At 36.2% G+C, this 21,228-nt stretch overlaps 1 protein-coding gene across 5 annotated transcripts in view; it reads left to right on the forward strand.

The window, feature by feature from the left end:
* The window catches only part of RABGAP1 (RAB GTPase activating protein 1), a 155,861-nt gene that overhangs the window by 105,549 nt on the left and 29,084 nt on the right, over nt 1-21,228 (forward strand). For all 5 annotated transcript variants that reach the window (XM_076009019.1, XM_012771822.3, XM_012771823.2 and 2 more), the window contains 4 exons: nt 9,887-10,000; nt 15,135-15,209; nt 19,031-19,156; nt 19,732-19,875. In XM_076009019.1, the coding sequence (XP_075865134.1) occupies nt 9,887-10,000; nt 15,135-15,209; nt 19,031-19,156; nt 19,732-19,875 (459 nt within the window). The remainder of the gene's footprint in view (nt 1-9,886; nt 10,001-15,134; nt 15,210-19,030; nt 19,157-19,731; nt 19,876-21,228) is intronic.

Raw genomic sequence — 21,228 nt, forward strand, 5'->3', positions numbered from 1 at the left:
AGTAGTGTAGTATCTTATTAGAATATTTATAATTCAACAAAATAGAAAAATGTACATAAGAAATGGATTTAGAAAATAGAGGTAAACAGGAAGATAATACACAGACATACAGGCTATGAGATCCTATGTTGTGTAAGGTTGAGCTGCAGATTTGATTCTGAGCTTCCTGGAGGCCAAAGCAAAAATAGAAATTGGATCATATTTCATGGGGAAAAATATTTATTATTTTTTAAGAAAAACCATTTTTTATGATGATACTGCATTATGTGGTAGGATGTTTCCTCACCACCATGAAGTATAAGGTTTCTGTAGCAGTTTGTTTTTTTTATAAACAAGGTCTCAGAACATGCTATTAACCACAACTCAGTAAAGGTTCTGTGAGAGGCTAAGATATTGTTGTCTAAAAATACATCTGTCCTAGTGGTCAGCCCTAATCAAAGAATAAAACCCAGAATATTTAGAAGAATTTTTTTTTTCAGATCTGAAATTAAGATACATGTTGAGGGTCCCCTAGTATCTAGGGAAAATGCCTTTTCTTTTTTTTTTTTTTTTTTTTTTGAGACAGAGTCTCGCTTTCTTGCCTAGGCTAGAGTTAGTGCCGTGGCATCAGCCTAGCTCGCAGCAACCTCAAACTCCTGGGCTCAAGCAATCCTCCTGCCTCAGCCTCCCGAGTAGCTGGGACTACAGGCATGCACCACCTTGCCCGGCTGATTTTTATATTATATATATTAGTTGGCCAATTAATTTCTTTCTATTTTTATGGTAGAGACGGGGTCTCGCTCAGGCTGGTTTTGAACTCCTGACCTTGAGCAATCCGCCCGCTTCGGCCTCCCAGAGTGCTAGGATTACAGGCGTGAGCCACCGCGCCCGGCCGGAAAATGCCTTTTCTTTGACTAACTTACAGAAGAGCCACATGTTGAGATTTTATTTACATTTTTTAATGTTCAAGAGCATCATATATTTCTCTCTACATGTTATTAGGGCCTTATTTATTTCTGATTTTTCATAAATACTGAACAACCTTCATCCAAGGAAGCACTCTAATATGAATAAAAAGGAAAAGCTTATCTTCAAAGTCCGTGTCATGTCAATTTCAGTTATAAGAATCCAGAAAAGCTTTTTTTAAAAAATATATTTTAAAAATGATAAGAATATGTTTTCACTTTTACAGTATATTCATTTGAGTAAAGAATGTTAGTTAGAAATCCAGACCAGTTGGGCTTCAGGCCCAGCTCCCCACTTTCTAGCCAAGTGATTTGACTTTTTTCCTCATTTGTCAAATGGGGGAAAATAGTACCTACCTCAAAGGGTGACTAAGATAGATCTACATATTATTGCCACTTAAATAATTATTACTTTTAAGTCTGTGAAAGTGCATTTGGCAATAGGAAATTTCTTTTAGATAAGTGGCTATCCCCTCAGTAATTAATTTATTCAACAAGTATTCACTGAGTGCCTGCTGTGTGTCAGGCACTCTTCTCTGTGCTAGAGATACATGTGAACAAAACAGAAATCTCTGCCCTCATGGAGTTTAACATTCTAGTGAATCTGTTAAAAGCCCTAAACACTCTTAGAAAATGCACACAAAACTTTGCATGCAGTGTCAGAGAATTTGTGGTAACCCGTAAGTCTGCTTATTAAGTCTGAGGCTAAGAATACTATACATACCTTCTTTTTATTTTGTCAGAATTCTTGTGAGGCATTCCTGAAGATGTATATATTATTTGATTTTAATAGACAAAGCTATTGAGGGATAAAGTGATGTCATTGTTTTTCTTTATCACATTTTTTGGCTCTATCTAATTTGAAATGCTATGAGATATAACATAACCAATTGAAAGAAAATTTCCATATTTTGCAGATTTTTGTAGGACCATCTTGGTCTTCCCCAAACATATGAACATCTGTTTTCATAGGCTTAATAATCTTACCCTCATTCTTTATTTTGTTCACTTAATCATTTCTACTTCCAAACGTATGAAATGAAATTAGAAATGACAAGGGTGACATGTAATTGAGAGAGAATAATTTTGCCTCAGAGTTTTCAGTCCTCATTTATGTATTTTTAGCATCGCACTCCTTCAGTTCAACTGTCCTTTAGAGTTTTTATCCTGTCTTTTAAAAATCAAGTCTTTAAAATCACTTCTGATAAGCTGTAGCTGACTTTTAAAAAAGAAAATATAACCAATAAGATTGTTATTCCTGTGAAATGTATTGTAAAGATAGGATGTGATATGTATTGGAATGAGGTTTTGGTGTTGTTGTATTCTGTTTTCTTAAGTATTACATGATGGCTTTTAATAAAGCATTTATAACATTCCAAATTAGTCTTAATAGGAACTAACTTTTTCTTTGGGCAACAAGCTACTTTTGAAATAATAACCTTCTCTATGCTGGTTATTTCTCATGGCAGCCTTCCACTGCATTTTCTTTGTTTGGGTAGTTTCTTTTTCTTCCTGCCATTCTTAGCTTTCTATTTTTCAACTTAAGTTTACAAAGGGTGTGTATTCAAAGGGTTTCCTCCAGTTCCCAGTACCTTGTTAATCCTGAGAAGTTACCCAGTGGGCCAATTCTCACAGTAAGGTATAAAAATAGTCATCCAGAAAGATTACAGAATGTGGTATGACTGATTTGAACAAATGGATGACTTTTAAAACCAAGCTGGGGAGAAGAAAACAGCACAAATGCTATTTCCTTAGATTTTTGTCTGCACAAACTATTTTAGGAGAGCCTTAAAATTTTAAAAAGTAACAGAACCTCACCATTCCTTTATCATGTATACTCAAAGAACTTCATAATTGGGGCTAAGAAAGAAATCACCTACAGATCAGTCACATGAACAGAGCCTAACTTTGATACTCATGGGCACATATCCACAACATTTATTTCATTAGTTTTATTCTAAAAATTTAGTCCAGCATTTTATGGAGTACCTTAATAAGTACTAGTATGTGAAATTGAGTGACTTAACCTAAGTCTAAATTTCCATTTTATAGAATAAAGAGGTAATGCCTTTTTTTTTTCTTAAGTAAGGTTTATTTTTAAGAACAGTTTTAGATTTACAGAAATATTGTGAAAACCGTACAGGGTATCCCCATATACCCTGTTACTCTATTATTATTAACATCTTACATTAGTATGGTACATTTGTTACAATTAATGACCCAATATTGATATATTAACCAAAATCCAAACATTATTCACATTTCCTCAGTCTTTATCTAGTATCCTTTTTCTGCTCCAGGATCCCATCCAGTATAGAACATTACATTTAGTCCTCATGTTTTCTTAGGTTCCTCTTGACTGTTAACAGTTTATTAGACTCTCCTTGTTTTTGATGACTTTGACAGTTTAAGGAATACTGCTCAGGTATTTTGTAGAATGTCCCTCTAGTGGGATTAGTCAGATGATTTTCTCATAAAGTTATGAGTTTCAAGGAGATAGAACATAAAGTGCTATTTTCATGACATCGTACCTAGGGTACATGCACATGCTATCAGCATGACATCACTGTTGATGTTGACCTTGATCATTTGGTTGAGGTCATGTTTGTTGGATTTCTCCACTGTAAAGTTACTCTTCCCCTCCTTTCCATATTGTACTGTACTCTTCCAAAGGAAGTCACTTGCATAGCCCACATTTAAGTAGTGTGGAGTCAAGTATACTCCTTGAGGGTAGGGTATCTACATAAGTTATTCAGAATTCTTCTGCATGAGAGATTGTCTCTTCTCCTCCATTTATGTAAGTATAGACTAATGGATATTTCTTTTATTCTTTAGGTTATAACCCTGTACTACCGGATTTATTTCTTTTTTCAGATTGCTGCAGCTAGGTGGCTCCTATGCCCTATGATATACCGCCATCAAAATAGGTTTTCTTTGTGGTGGGAACAAAGGGAAATACTTCCTTATTTTTTGGCACCACAAGATGTTCCAAGTTTGTCTTGTGTACTTATCATCCTTTATCCTAGTCCTGCAATCAAGTGTTTCACGCAAGAGGATGGGCTCCATTTATTAGCAAATGGTATTAGATACCAAGATTTAGATGCTAGGTGTGCTTATTGCTACTGTATGTTACTGCTTCTAGGCCCTCTCAACTGACAAAGCAAGCAAATGTGTGTATGTTGTACTGACTTTTTTTTATCAGTTGACATGTGGGTTCAGCAAACCATGTACTGCAGTTAGAATGGGATAGAGTCAACAAACTTTATATGCAATACTTTGCAACTTTAGATTCAGTTCTTAGTTATATATAGGCAAGAAGGAGGGAAAGACAAGTATATAAATGATTATTCCAGAAACAGCAGAATAATTAATAGTGGTCCCAGTGTTGTTTAGATATTGTTATAACTTTTCTGGAAGACAAATTGGCAGTGTAACTCAAAATCCAAAAACAAGGATTAGGCTGAATCTTTGGGGTAAATGGAGTGATTGCAGAAAACTGTTTTCTCTCCCTTGAGAATCATTGCTCTACTTTATAGCCTTGTTTATTGCAAAAGGAGAAGAACAGCCTGAGTATACTAAAGCTAAAGATTTGGCAGAGTAAATTATGGTTTAACCATGTGACAGCTTACTCTCATTAAATATGGTAGGGTAGAGCTTGGTGTGGTGGCTCACACCTGTAATTGCAGCACTTGGAAGGCTGAAGCATGAGGATTGGTTGAACCCAGAGTTTAGGGCTTCAGTAGCTATGATCGTGCCACTGCACTCCAGCTTGCACAACAAAGCAACAGTGTGTCTCATAAAAACAAAAAATAATAATTTTTAAAAGTCTGAACTCAGCCAGGTGTGGTGGCTCACGCCTATAATCCCAGCACTTTTAGAGGCTGAGGTGAGAGGATCACTTGAGACCAGGAGTTCGAGACCAGCCTCAGCAACATAGCAAGACCCTGTCTGTACAAAAAAATTTGAAAATTAGTGGGGTGTGGTGGCACGAGCCTATAGTCCCAGCTACTCAGGAGACCAAGACGAGAGGATCACTTGAGCCCAGAAATTTGAGACTGCAGTGTGACAGTATATGTCACTGGAGTACAATCTATGATGACACCACTTTACTCCAGCCTGGACAATAGAGCAAAACCATGTCTCAATAAATAAATAAAAAATTCTAAACTCATTTTGTAAAAATAATTATGTAAAAGGTAGGCATATGTCTACCAAATAATTAGCCACAGTTATATCTGAGTGGTGAAATTCTTTATCCTCCCCCCGTCCCCCAGTATTATTATTATGAGGAAGTAAAAAAGAATTCCCAGCCTACAGAACTGTGAGAAATAAGTTGCTGTTCTTGGTATTTTGTTATAGTAGCCCAAAATGACTAAGGCAATCATTTAGGCTGTTATTAATTTTGGTAAGATGAAACATAGGTCTGGCCTTGTATAATATACTAGAAGTGAATAGAAGAAGCTGAATTCAGATGCTGAAAAGAGAAGATCTTCAGCTTAGTGATCTTTTGTGGGAGCTAAAATCAGAAATCTGTTTGGTTCTGGGACCATATGGTAGAGAAGGTGCTAAAACCTACTGCCATTCACCAAAATAGAGAAATCTTAAGAAACATTGGTGGGGGCAGGTGGGAAATGAGATAAGTATTTTTTGTAAGTGCAGCATAATTGACATACAGTAAAATGTACACCTCTTAAGTGTTCATTTGATGCATTTTGACAAGTTGTATGTCTGTGTAGCCACCAGCCAAAGATGATAACTTTTCTATCATCTCAGAAAGTTTACTCATGCCCCTTTCCAATTGATTTCCTACCCTACCACCCACTGCCCCCACCAAGTAACCACTTTATGATTTCCATCACCGTAGGCTTTTGCTTAACATAATGTTCTTAAGATTCATCTAAGTTGTTGCAGGTGTTAGAGTTTCATTTTTATTGCTGGGTAGTATTTCATTATATGACTATGCCATAATTTATCTCTTTTTCTGTAGATGGACATGTGGGGTTTCTAGTTTTCGGCTATTACAAATAAAGTTATTAGGAATTGAATTGCTGGGTCATCGTAGTTAACTATATATTTAACTTTACAAGAAACTGCTGTGTAGTTTATCAAAGTGGTTATATCATTTTGCACGCCCAATTAGCAACAATTGAGAGTTCCATTCATTTCATATCTTCACCAACATTTGGTATTTTTATTTTAGCCAGTCTAACATGTGTCAATGTATTTGTTTATCATTTCTGAGCTACATATACTGTTTATTTTGCTGGTTGAAATATAATGGATATGGCATGCCACTGTAATTACAGGATTTCATTTAAACCTTTACTACATTGCATATACAGACTTTTGGAGAATGGACTTTTTCAAAGTGCAGCGAACATTTTTAGCATTTGTTATTACATGAAAAAGGCAAGTGTTCAAAGAGGTATACATTTCAAGTTATACTAGGTTGTTTGTGACAGAATTTCTGTGGGCAAAACATATATAAAATTAATCAACAGTAATGTGTCAGTATATTTAAATTCATAATAAAAATATTTGGTCATGTTGCCCATAGCAAATTACTGTGTTGTGTATTTAGAGCGGTGTGTGTGTGGGGGGGGGTGGCAGACTGCCACCTGGGGGCCAGATTCAGCATGCCTCTTGTTTTTTTGTAAATAAAGTTTTATTAGAACACTGCAGTGCTCACTTATTTACCTATTGTCTTTAGTCTACAAGGGAGAGTTGAATATTGAGACACTGAATGGCCCCCAAAACCAAACATTCTTGTTATCTGACCTTTTACAGAAAAGGTTTGCAGGATGTCAGTACTGCATAATCCTGTAGCGGTTTAGTTTTCTTCTGGAGATTAAAGCTATTTTTCTTGCAATAAACGAAGCAGCCAAAACACAAAACCATTTGATCAAAAAATAACCAGTGCCATAACATAATTTTCAGGACATACCAACTGACAATATATTTATTGCCTATTCTTTTAGGGTTTCCATCTCTGTGCTGTTGCCTTAAGTACATTTGTAAAAGCTTGTTATCTGTGAAGCAAGCCATTTTACTAATTGCTGCCTTATTGAGAGGATATATTTGGTTGACTTGATCAGTTGGGCCATGAATAGTGTTATCCAATGTGCGTTGCACCAGCAAGCTCTCTGCATCATCTACATCTGTGTTTAACTCATTAGAAATAAAAAGAGTATGTATTATTGGGTAAAGCTTATTAATTTTATAAGCTCTTGGTTTGGATATTTTGCAAAAGCTCTTTGCTGTGTTCTATTAGGAAGGGATCATTCATAATGTTGCTTTATTTTCAGAACCTTTTCAAATTTAATGCTGTCATTCTGATAGGAATTTACTAAATTTGTCATTGTTAGAATTTCTGGGTCATTTTTTTAATGGCTTGATCTCTGGCAAGTCAAATGGATTTATTCCAAGTTCTTCGGCATATTTCCTAAGACCAAATATGTTAAGCAAGTTGTTCACATGCAACTCCTTGATTTATTATTATTTTTTTTTCCTCAGAGAATGTCAAGCAATATTATCATTCTTGAAAGCCTCAAAAATTCAGTGTGTGAATTTTCAAATTGACCTTTACTCCGGGGCATTTACCCTTTCATTCTCTGATGACTCTACTCCCATGATCAATAGATAAGGGATGGCAGATTTATGAGAATTGAACAGTTACAGAATGTTTTCAGTTTTTTGTTATTTTTCTATCCTAGGTGAATTTGAATTTCCAAATCATATATATCTGCAATAACCATGTGTCTTTTTTAGGTTGTCTTCTCCATCAGTCTAATGTGATTAATGTTACTGATATAAAATATTTTGGAACTTTCCATATTCCTCTCAATTCTCAATCTAATTTTCTAAACTTCATTCTTGTCTTAAAATGTAGGCTGTCATTTTTAGCTTATTTCAAAGCTTCCATTGTTGTTTTATAGAATCCCTAGAGTAAATTCATGTGAATCACTGGTTTTCAGTTTTAGCTATTAAGAATAAAGCTACTATGAACATTTGAGTTCAAGTCTTTGCATGCATTTATATTTTCATTTCTGTTGGGTAAATACCTAGGAATGAAATCACTAGGTTGTATGGCAGGTATGCATTTAATGATATAAGAAACTGCCAAACTTTTTCCAAAGTATTTGTACCATTTTGCATTCCCACCAGCAGTGTACACTGTACAGTGTACAGTTGTTTCTTGCCCCTTTGCCAACACTTGGTATCTTGGGTCTTCTTAATTTAAGTATTTATGAGAGGAATCTCATTGTGGTTTTAATTTCATTTCCCTGATGACTAATAATGTTGACATCTTTTAAAGTGCTTATTTGCCATGTGTTGTATCTTCTTTAGTGAAGTATTTGTTCAATCATTTATATGCCTTCCACTTTTTTTAAAATTGGTTTGTCTCTTTTTTAATTTTAAGAGTTATATATTCTGAATCATCTTGGTCTGTGGCTTACCTTTTCATGTTTTTAATAGTAGCTTTGAAATATTAAGATTTTAAAATTTTGATGAAGTGTCCCATTTATCATTTTTTCATTATGATTCATGACTCATAGGGACCCTTCTAGATAGCTCTACAACTCTCTCTTTCTATTTAGCTTATTCCTCTCCAGTACTATGCCCCACAGTTAGCCACCTTGCCCTCCCCAAATTCTGTGTGCTTACTCTCCTTGGTACATGGAAATACCCCCAGACCACAGCTCAGTTTCAGGTCCTTCTCCATGTGCTATATATAACTTAGAAGTTGTCACCATAGAACTAGCTGCTGTAGTCTTAGGTCTCACCTTGGATTATTTCCTTTTGTCAGAGATCACCACAGTTCTGAGTTGCTTTAATTGTTAATAAGACTGTGTTAATAACTAGTATTAACATAGGTGAGTAAAGCACTTTGGAAAGCAATTTGACAATGTCTTTGAAAGTATAAATAGTTTACTGGTTAAGAAAGAGCCTAGGCTTTAAAGTTTGTCAGTTCAAATCCCAAAACTATAAAATATTCATAGCCCTGGGAACATGATTACCTGAAAGGCTAGAAAAATTCCTGGACCAGAGAAGAGGATCACTTTCCTTTTTCATCTTAAGACTGTCAGGCTCTTGGATGCTGTACCAATTATGATGTATTCTTACTGAGGAGAATCAACTCTATTGTCCTAGCTATGAAGATAATGCATTGTTAAAGTAGAAGGTCATGCTTCTGTGTGCCAGTTCTAAGCAAATGAAATTTAACAAGGGGAAAGTATTAGAAATAACTGGGTGATTGGTATGTTTTATGAAGGGTTGCTGATATTATTGACATTTGTTTGGTTTTAGTTAACTCATAGAAGAGGAAATGGTTTTTGTCCATTAAAAAAAGCAAAGGCTATTTTCCTATAGTCTGTTTGAATCCCTTGGCATTTGGTGGTCTTGTTTCATATTGAGTAGGTTGTGTGCATTCTTATGCCATTTGTCCCTAAAACAAAACCCAATTAAGAAATTTCTTTCCATTTGAAAACTGGCACATGGGCTTCATGTCAAAGGATAAATGAAAGTAGTAATTTTTTTACCCAGTTTTTCTAACAGGAGCACTTTACCTCCTCCTTTTGAGATTAGGTTGAATATTTTCCTGTGGGAGATCCATTTTGAATAGCACATTTTCCCTCTTAGAAAAGAAGGGTCACCAGCTGCCCTTCTTTGCAATAGGGATAGGGTTATAACATGGAATGTATAGAGTAAAAAGTTACTTTTCTTCATCTTTTTTCCTCTTTATGTTGGCTTTTGCTTGAGTGGTTGGTCCCTAAAGAAGCAGCAACTATGGCTATGCATATGTATATGTATGTCCTTGCAACATTTTAAAGCATGTAAATGAGAAGACCTTGTTGTATAAACCTGAACAAGTATTAGGTATTAGGTATAGTTATGTATTTACATGATTGACCTAACTAATCCTCCTCCTCATGTTTCCACAGGAGTCTCCCCAGGACAGTGCTATTACCCGGGATATTAACAGGACATTCCCAGCCCATGACTACTTTAAGGACACAGGAGGAGATGGACAAGATTCTTTATATAAAATATGCAAGGTATTTCATGTAAAAATAATAATAATCAGATTTCATAAATTCAAAGGTAACAACACCATTTTAGACTCATTAAAGAACAGAAAATAATCAGAATAAAATGATAGGGTTTCTTTTCCTTTTTCATCATTTCCAGTTCTCAGATGACAGACCCCTGGCTCCATATTTAGAATTTCAAAATTTGTTTTTATTTAGGAATATCATATTTCTGTAAAAAGAAAAATTAAATTTAAAAATTTGTTTTTATGTTAAGAGCCTCTGAGCCCTCTAACATTGTAATCTTCTTTTCAGTATTCATATTATAAGTGATAAACTTGGTACCTATGTTACCATTCCAAAAGTAGGAAGTAATGATGCCCATCCAGGTGGACCTACAGCACTGCAGCATAAAAAATGGTGGTAAATACTGATTTCTGTCAAAAGGTCTATACATGAACACTATAAAGGAAATGATAGTCTGTTCAATTTCAATAATCCATTTTCAAATGGATTTTGGTACATCAGAACTACAAGGCCATCAAAGGAGAAGTTGGGACCAGAATTTTTCAACCTTCATCTGTCCTCAGAACTAGTCTTCAGTCTTCCCACCCCCAACCCCCCAAAAGTAATCAAGCACTTATTTAACATCTGCTATATAAAAAGTACAGGCAAGGCATGAGACATGTCCTTAAGGAACTCATATATTATGATTGAGAAGGAAAAATTAACAGCTAGTTTTAGGACAGGTTAGCAATAAAGGATAGGCTCACCAATGATAAATTAAACAATTTAAACCCTAAGGGCAGTTAGAGTGTAGAATAATGTTTCTTAAGTTTAATTTTTCCATAGGATTGCAAAGCTATAATTTCTGTTGTAGTCTTCCTCTCTTATCATCCTTTTTTTTTATATATATAGCTATTTCTCAATTTTTTTTTCCCCACTTAAGCAGTCACTCCAGCTATCCCTCACCTTACTGCAGAATTTCTTGGAAAGAAACCCTGTATTCACTGCCGCTGGCCTCTCATTATATACTTCTGACCCCACTGTACTCTAGTTCCTAGCTCATGCTCTTCTTCGTAGCTCTCTTCTCTTGACATTTCACTCTCTTGGTTATGCTGTCACTCTCTCATGACTTCACCAACTCTTTTATCTCTCTCTGCCTGCTCCTAAAACAGAGGCCTTCCCCCAGGTGCTTAGTTGGTAGTTCCTCTAGCTCTACACTGTGTCTGTGCATGATCTCTTCTACCCCCAAAACGTCAGCTATTACCACTGCACACATATTCGCAGATCTACATTGATCTACATTAATTCAAGGTCTGAGTTTCCAGCTGCCAATTAATCTCCATGCCAAAGTCTGTCAAGTACAGCAAACAAAAACAGGTCTAAAAATAGAGTTCATTTAAAAAACATGTTATATCATGAAAATTTTCAAACATACACAAAAGTTGATTAGTATAATGAATTTGTATCTATCCCCCACCCTAATTCAAACCCTAATTCAATATTTATCAACATATTGTCATAGTTGCTTCATCTGTCCCTTTTTATCTTTTTCCTGAAGTACTGCAAAGCAAATATTAGACTTCATGCTTCTAAATTCATCACTGTGCATCTCTAAAAAGTAAGATCATTATTGATTTATACCATCGAAGAGCCACGCCGCATTGAGATTTCCTTAAATGTCCTTATACAGTTGGTTACAATCAGGATCCAACAAGATCCACATTACATTTAATTGTTGTATCTCTTTTAATTAAAAACAATTCTTCCCCCCCCCCACCCCATGCCATTGTCCTCCTAAAGATGTAATTATTTCTGTCAGTTTTCTTTTTAGTCCTTTGTCCAGATTGAGTTAGATATGATTGATGTCTTTTTTAGCAGCACTTCCTTCTCCCTGGACTGCCCTGGTACAGGCCAGTATCTTATGTTGCTGGCACTTTTACAAAAGCTGCCTTGAATTAGTCTCCCTGCCTTTGGGTTCTAGTTTGTTCATTATTTGCTCCAAGTTTATCCCAGAATTGGATCATTTCAGTGGCCTCCACAAAAACCTTTAATGCTAAAGGTTTATAATCCATAGAATGAAATGAAACCTCCTGAGATCATTTTCTGGTCCTAGATTCCTCATTAAAGATATGAGGGCTGGCCGGGCGCGGTGGCTCACGCCCGTAATCCTAGCACTCTGGGAGGCCAAGGCGGGCGGATTGCTCGAGGTCAGGAGTTCAAAACCAGCCTGAGCAAGACCCCGTCTCTACCAAAATATAGAAAGAAATTAATTGACTAACTAAAACTATATATACAAAAAAAATTAGCTGGGCATGGTGGCGCATGCCTGTAGTCCCAGCTACTAGGGAGGCTGAGGCAGTAGGATCGCTGAGCCCAGGAGATTGAGGTTGCTGTGAGCCAGGCTGACGCCACGGCACTCACTCTAGCCTGGGCAAGAAAGTGAGACTCTGTCTCAAAAAAAAAAAAAAAAGATATGAGGGCTGTCCAGCCAGGCTGGATACTTTATGGACAGCCCTGTATTTTATAATGTATCCTGGTTTATCCCTTGCTACTTCTTCCCCAAATATTTTATGCTTTAGCGACGTTGGACTTCTCACTGTGCTTTGATTGATTCACTTGTCTAACTCCCCACTGAACTGTGATGTTTTCAAGGACATGAATCATTTCTTATACATAGTAGCATCTGTAGCACTTGGCATAGTGTTTGGCCTATAGTAGGTGCTCATTAAATGTTGAAGAATCTAAGTGTCCATCAGCAGATAAATGGATAAAGCAATCATGGTACATATATATAATGGAATGTTATGTAGCCGTTAAAAAGACTGAGATCCTGCCATTTGCAACAACATAGATGGAACTGGAGAACATTATGTTAAGTGAAATAAACCAAGCACAGAAATATAGATCTCACATGTTCTTGCTCATATGTGGGAGCTAAATATTAAAACAGTTGATCTCATGGAGATAGAGAGTAGAGTGACAGTTACCAGAGGCTAGGAAGGATAGTGGTGGGGAGAGGGACAAAGTGGGGATAGTTAATGGGTACAAAAATATAATTAGATAGAATGAATGATATTTGATAGCACAACAAAGTGACTATAATGAACAATAAGTTAGGGTATATTTTAAAATAACTAAAAAAGTAGAATTAGATTGTTCCTAATACAAAGAAATGATAAATGCCTAAGGGAATGGGCATCCCAATTACCCTGATTTGATTAATGCACATTGTATGCCTGTATCAAAACATCACCTGTACCCTATGAATATATATAACTATTATGTACTCATAATTAAAAAAAAATTTTTTTAATATTAAAAAAATTATTGGTGAATCAGTGAAATGCCTTCCTCATGTTTCATTACAGTCAACATGAACCTTATACGCCAAACATTTCTCAAATATATAGTTTCATGCCTGTATGCATTCTTTTAATTTCTTCCATCAGTCTGAAAAATATGATCCCCTTTTTTCCACCTGTAGAAATTCAATACATTTTCATCCTATTACATAATTTGTTATGCTATGTGTTGAGCACTTTAAATGAGAGGACTGAAGAGAAGAAGTTAATGTAGTAACTCTATGATATTAATACTATGTTTATTCTCATCTTACAAATAAAGAATATAAGTGACATGCCTAAAGATCTAGACCTAGATATTAGCAGTTGTGGTATTTAAGCCCAACTTTGACTAACTCTAAAACCTCTGCTCCTTTGTAACTAATAAACTATTGATGGATAACTCCAAAGACATTGCCAAACTGCTTTCCAAAGAGCTGTGTTGGCATATATTACTACTTATTTATAACACAGTCTTAACAGCATCAGCATGAACATTTCTTAAGTTTTATTAATTTGATAGGTGGAAAGTGGTACCTCGTATTACAAACAGATTGCTTCTAAAGCCCTCTTTGCATATCTTGTCTTTGGAGAAAACATACGTGTTTCTCATTCTGTAGCTCTCTTATCGGATAAGCTGTGATGAAATCAAGGGGCATAAGAAGATTACATTAAATTCTGCCTAAATTTATGAAAGTGTAATTATAATATCTGTGTTTTTAAAAGCTATAGCTTCACCATTTAAAAGCTATTTAATAAAACCCATTTATAAACTTCATTATTTGATAAGCATTGACATAACTTTTTGCTAAGAGATAAATTCTAAACATAATTCTAATTTTCTTTCTTGGGACACACAGGAACCTTGGCACAAAAAAGAAATGGAGGAAAAAGGGAGTATCACTAGAAATAAATTGGTCAAACAGGGCATAACATCTTGAATCTATAAGAATTTCTCTTTCTACCATAGTTTATGTGAGAACTATAAATATTAATCATAAAAACAGAACTCTAAAGAATCAAAGAGTTAACCATGAGGAATGTTAGATGTCAATATTCTATTCAAGATAATGTTCAGAGGAGATGGGTAGTAATCATTTGCTGCCAAGAAAAATAGAAGTAATTCCAGAGGAACCCACAGAGCTTTCAGAGCAATCCTCTTATCAGAAAAGTTATTACTGGTATTGTGGAAAAAATTGTATTCTGGTGTCTTTGCTAAGAGAGTTTTTCCCAGAAAGAAAAATGAATAACATTAACAGTGTTTAGTAAGTGCATGCTACGGTGAGGTGCTGGCTAGGTTGAATAGGACATCACCCTAGTTCTCAAGAAACTCACAATCCAGTAGAGAAGATGGGCAGTCAAAATGCAGTGTGGTAAGTGCTGTAATCACCATGCATGTGTAGCAGTTAACCACAGAGGCACACAGAAAAGAGGGATTAATTCTGGGGTAGTTGGAATAAGATTGGGGTCTGAAGGAAGAGTGTCTTTTTCAGGCAAAGAAGAAAGTAAAAGACCATCCCAGGCAGAAGGAATAGCATGAACAACAAGGAAATACGAGAACCTTTTTTTTTTTAGTGCTAAAGTGGTTTTTGCTTAACCTTCCCCACTCCTTGGCCACAGGAAGTATCATGGTGACAGTTCTATTTATTGTAAAGAAAAAGTTGAGATTAGAATTGTTGGTATCATTCATTGTCCATCAGAATGTTCCAATGGGGTGTGGGTTGCATCCTCCAGGGTCTTATATTCCTGTAGGGGTGCCCTGACCCATGAGTGCCTATGTTCATTTACATTCCTGATGGGTTTTTTTTTTCCAGGCTTATTCCGTATATGATGAGGAGATTGGCTATTGCCAGGGCCAGTCATTTCTTGCTGCTGTGCTGCTTCTCCATGTGAGTAATTAGGTCTCTATTTTGACTTACACATGGCCTGCCTCACTTATATTAGCCTTAGGCTTGAGCACAGTTTTATATTGGGTTTGGTCAGATTCTTAGACATGAGTTTTAACTCCTGTATCTGGAAACTTTTTCCGTAAATTAACTTAATATCATGGAAGAGAAACTTGATGAGAATGAATAACAGTGTTGAAAACTAGTACAAGGATAGACTTTCTTTTTGTTACTAGGATGATTCGCTGTACTTCAGTGTTGGTTGGACCCTTGGGGATATTTTATCTTCTCTAAAGTAGCCACTGTCATTAACATTTGTTTGGGGATTTATTTATTGGAGTTGGGAGGAAGGCAGAAAATTTTGGCTTTCTTTGAGTGCCATTTTGTTCATTCATTTGCTCAGCAAAGACCTATGCCCTCGAACTTTTTGATTTTCTTTCAAATTTATAGAAAAGTTGAAAAAATGTTAATATGAATATTGTTTACCTAATTTACCAATTAATATTTTCCACACTGTCTTTTCTATTTTTCTCTCTCTGCATCTCTCTTCTCTTTTCTTACACACAGACATGCAGATATATGCACATTTTATTTTTTATTCCAGAAAGTTTTTTGAAATTATTTTTTAAAATTAAGTAGCAAATATCAAGATATTTCATTCCTAAATACTTGAACATGTGCCTTCTAAGGACAAGGGCATTCTACAGCATAACCATAATACCACAAGCACATCCAAGAAATTCCACATTGATTCAGTAATGTCTGATGCACAATCCACATTCAATTCCCCCCCCCCAATTGTCTACTCCATAGGGTTCTTTATAGCTTTTTTCTAATCAAGACATTCTTTTAATCTAAATTACCTTCTTGCCTTTTTTGTATTATGTGCCTTTGATAGTTTTGAAAAATTCTGGCAAATTGTCACATAAAATGTCTCACATTCTTGGTTTGTCTCATCATTTTCTCATGATTCAATTTAAAATGCTTGGCAAGAATGCCCTGCAGGTGATGTCAGCAAAGAGTTTTTGAGTATCTGTTATGGTCTATACTGTGCTGGAGATCAGAGGTAAATAAGGTAGACACAGCCCCAATCCTTATGGATGCAGAGCTAGTGAATCCAGCAAACTTTAATTATACAAGTCTATGGTTATTAATTTCAGTGGTACAATGAAGGTTTATTAAAGTTTGATGCCGGCTAGGTGCAGTGGCTCATGCTTGTAATCCTGGCACTTTGAGAGGCCGAGGTTGGAGGATCACTTGAGATCAGGAGTTTGAGACCAGACTGAGCAAGAGCGAAACACTGTCTCTACCAAAAAATAGAAAAATTAGCGTGGGGCTGGGGGAGGTGTAATACCTCTAGTCCCAGCTACTGAGGAGGCTGAGGCAGGAGGATCCCGAGAGTTAGAGGTTGCAGTAAGTTGTGATCACACCACGGCACTGTCTTACTGTAGTAAGACCCTGTCTCAAGAAAAAAAAAAAGTTTGACTTAAAATTATCAGGGAGGGGCCGGGCGCGGTGGCTCACGCCTGTAATCCTAGCACTCTGGGAGGCCGAGGAGGGTGGATTGCTCAAGGTCAGGAGTTCAAAACCAGCCTGAACAAGAGCAAGACCCCGTCTCTACTATAAATAGAAAGAAAATTAATTGGCCAACTAATACATACAGAAAAAATTAGCCGGGCATGGTGGCGCATGCCTGTAGTCCCAGTTACTCGGGAGGCTGAGGCAGGAAGGATCGCTTGAGCCCAGGAGTCTGAGGTTGCTGTGAGCTAGGCTGCCGCCATGGCACTCACTCTAGCCTGGGCAACAAAGTGAGACTCTGTCTCAAAAAAAACAAAAAACAACAACAAAAAAAAAATTATCAGGGAGGCTTATTTAGGTTAAAGGCTTCTCTGAGGAGGTAGGTAACCTTTAAGGTACAACTTGAAAAATGAGAAGAGATATCATTCTCTTTTGTATTTTTCTGTGTTGACTCTTTTTAATGTTATAAAATGATAAAACAGTTTTAAAAGGAAGAGAATGCAGAGTAAAACATCAGTGGCAAAGTGAATAGTACAATATATAGAAACTCTGAAACGGGAAAACACTGGGAATATGGAAGGAACCCAAAGAAGGGCAGTGTGACTAGAACAACTTGAGTGATGGGGAGTGGGGGGGAGAGCTAGGGACAGCCATGGAGGCAGGTCAGTGAGTCTAGATATTACTTCTTTAAGCAATGGGGAGCTTGTGGAGGGTATTAAGCCATTTTGTGTAGGTTGCAATACACGTTGTATATCCCTTATTTGAAATGCTTGGGACCAGAAGTGTTTTTGGACAGGTTTTTTCAGATTTTGGAGTATTTGCATTTTACCAGTTGAGCATCGCAAATCTAAAAGTCCAAAATTTTCCAATGAGCATTTTCTTTGAGCATCAGCAGCAAAAGGTTTGAGGTTTTGGAGCATTTCACATTTTCGGATTTGGGATGCTCAGCCTGTACAAATAAAACAGAAACTACTTTGGTTTTTCTTAACTGTGAACCTAGCTTGTTAGTATTGGTAGTCATGTGAAAATATGATAAAGCTCTGACATTAATAAGAAAAAAAAGGTCAAGTTTTTATTTTGTTGTTTTAATCAGAGTTTATATCTCGAAGTCTCACAACATATGTGAGACTTATCTTTGTTCTTACCTTCAGCCAACGGACATTTATCCTTATTTAAGTATCATAACCCCTTAAAAGTGAGTTTCTGATCAAATCCTCGGTGGCTTGTTTTTAACTCTTTGCTGCTTGCCATACTGTTAAGATAAATGCTTGTTTCAGAGTGAGGAGAGATGGGCTACCTAGCATGAGAATCATCACTGTGGGTCAGGCCACCTTTTCCTTCACATGTAGCAAACTGAACTTTGTTTCCATGACAAAGACTTCAAAGATCTCGTCTTTGCCCCAAATGCTCTTACCTTTCCAGTAATAATCTGCTATGCTTTTCTAATTTGTTACTTAATCCAATTTGCTTTTTAGCTCTGCTTTATTCTCAGTGATTTCCATGTTCTTCAGCCCACCTCTGTCTTGTTCCACAGAAGCCTATCTGCCACCTTGACTGTTCTGAAGGCTTGCTGTAGTCACACCAAGCCGTAAATAATGTTTACAGTGGGATTTTTTTCCCCTTTTTTGAAAACTAGACTTCTTGACAGCTTCTCAGAGAACTGTTTTTCCATAAAGCTTTGGAAGATGTAGGTATTATTATAAATGAATAGCATTTGTAAATAGAAGTGAAGACGGTTTTTGTAGTACTTTTTAACATTACTGCAAGCATCTTAAGCATTACTGCAAGCCTTAGAATGTGTAAACTTCTTCTATAGCAAGTTATGTTTTTAACAGCAATGAGGAAACAGAAATAGTTTTACTAGAATGAATAGCAGCTAAGAGAGGTAAAATGCTGTCTCACCTACACTGTGTATCAGCCTTTTCCTACTTAGCTCAAATTCTGTCCTTTCTTCAAAGCCTATTCCTGACTTCCTCAGGCAAAGTAAAAACTTCCTGTTCTTTTTTATTAGTGATCTTTCTAATTCATTTTACATTTAATATATAATAGTTGTATGGAAACTCCTTGAGGACAAGAACAGTGCTGACACAGAGTAGGCATCATTAACTGTTTCTTGGCTGAGTGAATGAATGTTATAAAATGTAACTTTAGACCCAAGTTTTTTATAGCACTAAATTTTCTGCTGAGACAATAAAAAGACTAATTTGATCTTCTATATGAATATATGAATTTAACATACTTAAGTATGTTTTGTGATTCCCCCCCCTCCCCCCGCTTTCCCTCCCCCTCTCGCCTATCTGTTACAGATGCCTGAAGAACAGGCATTCAGTGTTCTGGTCAAGATCATGTTTGACTATGGCCTCAGGGAACTTTTCAAGCAAAACTTTGAAGATTTGCATTGCAAATTTTACCAGTTGGAGCGCCTCATGCAGGTAAAAAAGAGAAACTAGCTTATGTTTGACTGAAGAGTACAGGATTAGGGAAAACTAGATTGATAATGTGATCCCAGGGAGCAATGATAATTGCCTTAGCCATTCCATGGTTAAGGACAGGTTTTATTTTTATCATTTCTCACTGTGTGATGATGATGCCAGGATTAACTACATGTGAACCTGGTAAGTGTGATCTGATAAACATCCAAAAGAGCAGATGATTTTGTATTGGCCTTTTCCACAGTAAAGAAGTATTCACCAAGCTGGTTAGGATTCTCATAAGTGGAACAAACTTCCCTAAACATTTTTATAACTTGTAAAGAAAATTGGCTTCCCAAATACTTGTCACCATTAGGGGGATTCCTCTTTATTTAGAGCTAGTTTGTGATCTAGAAAAGAGAACCAAGTGCCAGCTTAATACCAGATGATAAGTGTTCTTCTGAGCACTTTGGAGATTTTTAGAAAAACATTAAGTATATGACTTTTTTGGCCTATTGCTGGTAGATTTATGAGCCTCCTCAGTGGGAGTTTGACAGATGCATATGTGCCCAGAACTAATTAGTTTGCTATTTCAGGAGTACATTCCTGACCTGTACAACCACTTCCTGGATATAAGCCTTGAAGCACACATGTATGCCTCCCAGTGGTTTCTTACGCTTTTCACTGCAAAATTTCCTCTCTACATGGTCTTTCATATCATCGACCTGCTTTTATGTGAGGTATGTATCAGAGGTCACAGCACTTTGGCTTTCGTTTGCAGTGTACTTCCTGTGTCATCTCTGTCATAGCAGAATTTGTTCTCATTTATTTCTTTTTGGGAAATCCAGGCTTAAATGACTCTTCCTTGGGCTAAAAGCTCCGTTTGTTAAAGATACACTCTGCTATGAAATACATACTATACTAGACATTTGTATTAGTATTAGGCTTGGTTGTATTTAATAAAGAAACCCCAAAATAACAGTGACTAAATAAAATAAAAGTATTTCTCAAGTAAAAGAAGTCAGAACATTTGCAGTAAGTAGCCTGCGTTTCCATAGGCAAGCGTCCTCAAACTACAGCCCACGGGCCACATGCGGGTGTTTTTGCCTGTTTGTTTTTTTTGCTTCAAAATAAGATATGTGCAGCGTGCATAGGAATTTGTTCATAGTTTTTTTTAAACTATAGTCCAGCGTTCCAGCAGTCTGAGGGACAGTGAACTGGCCCCTGTTTAAAAAGTTTGAGGACCCCTGCCATAGAGTATGGCTCTTTCTTATCCTTATGGTGGATTAGGGCTCCTGCCATGATGATCTGTATTCATGCCAGTAGAGTTAGGGAATGGGGGAGGATGTATCCCTCTTTTTAAAAGAGACTTCCCAGAAGTTCCACCCAGCATTTTTACTTATGCCCAGGTCTTAGTCATATGACCACATCTAGCTACAAGAGGGATTTTGTTTTTCAAGCCAGATAGGAATTTGAGAATTAAAAAATTGAGAACTTATTACAAACAAGAAAATAGATACTGGAGTAAGTAACAGTCTTTGCCATAGCATAGTTCAGGGATTTTGTGGGTTGGAGGGCGGGGGCAGTGTATGTTTAAGAAAAAATAACTAATTATAAAAATAATATATGTTTACTACTTAAACTATAGAAAACATAAGCTAAAAGAATTTAAAATACTTCTAGTCCCACTCCTTAGAGGTTAACTACTTTTAATAGTTTGGTCTATATTCTTTCCGCCTTTCTGTTCATATGTATGTGTGTAATTTCTATCTGAAATATTATATGTGTATATTTAAATATATATATACTGTATATAGTCTTTGGTATCTTTTTTAATTATATATATCTGAACATACACATCCATAATTTCCTTCTGTTTGTGTTCATTATGCCATACTCAAAACATACAAATTCGTAAAGAATTTGTATCTACCACCCAGCTTGAGATGCTCTAAGAAACAGTAGAAGAAATAAACATTATCAAATATTACAATTATTCTTGTTGCCAAGTATCCTATTATTTGGATGTGCTATAATTTATGTAACAAATTTCTAATCCCAAACATTTAAATTGTATCTAGTTTTTCACTATT

This window comes from Microcebus murinus, chromosome 12 (assembly GCF_040939455.1).
Source record: "Microcebus murinus isolate Inina chromosome 12, M.murinus_Inina_mat1.0, whole genome shotgun sequence".
In the NCBI taxonomy this organism is placed as follows: domain Eukaryota; kingdom Metazoa; phylum Chordata; class Mammalia; order Primates; family Cheirogaleidae; genus Microcebus; species Microcebus murinus.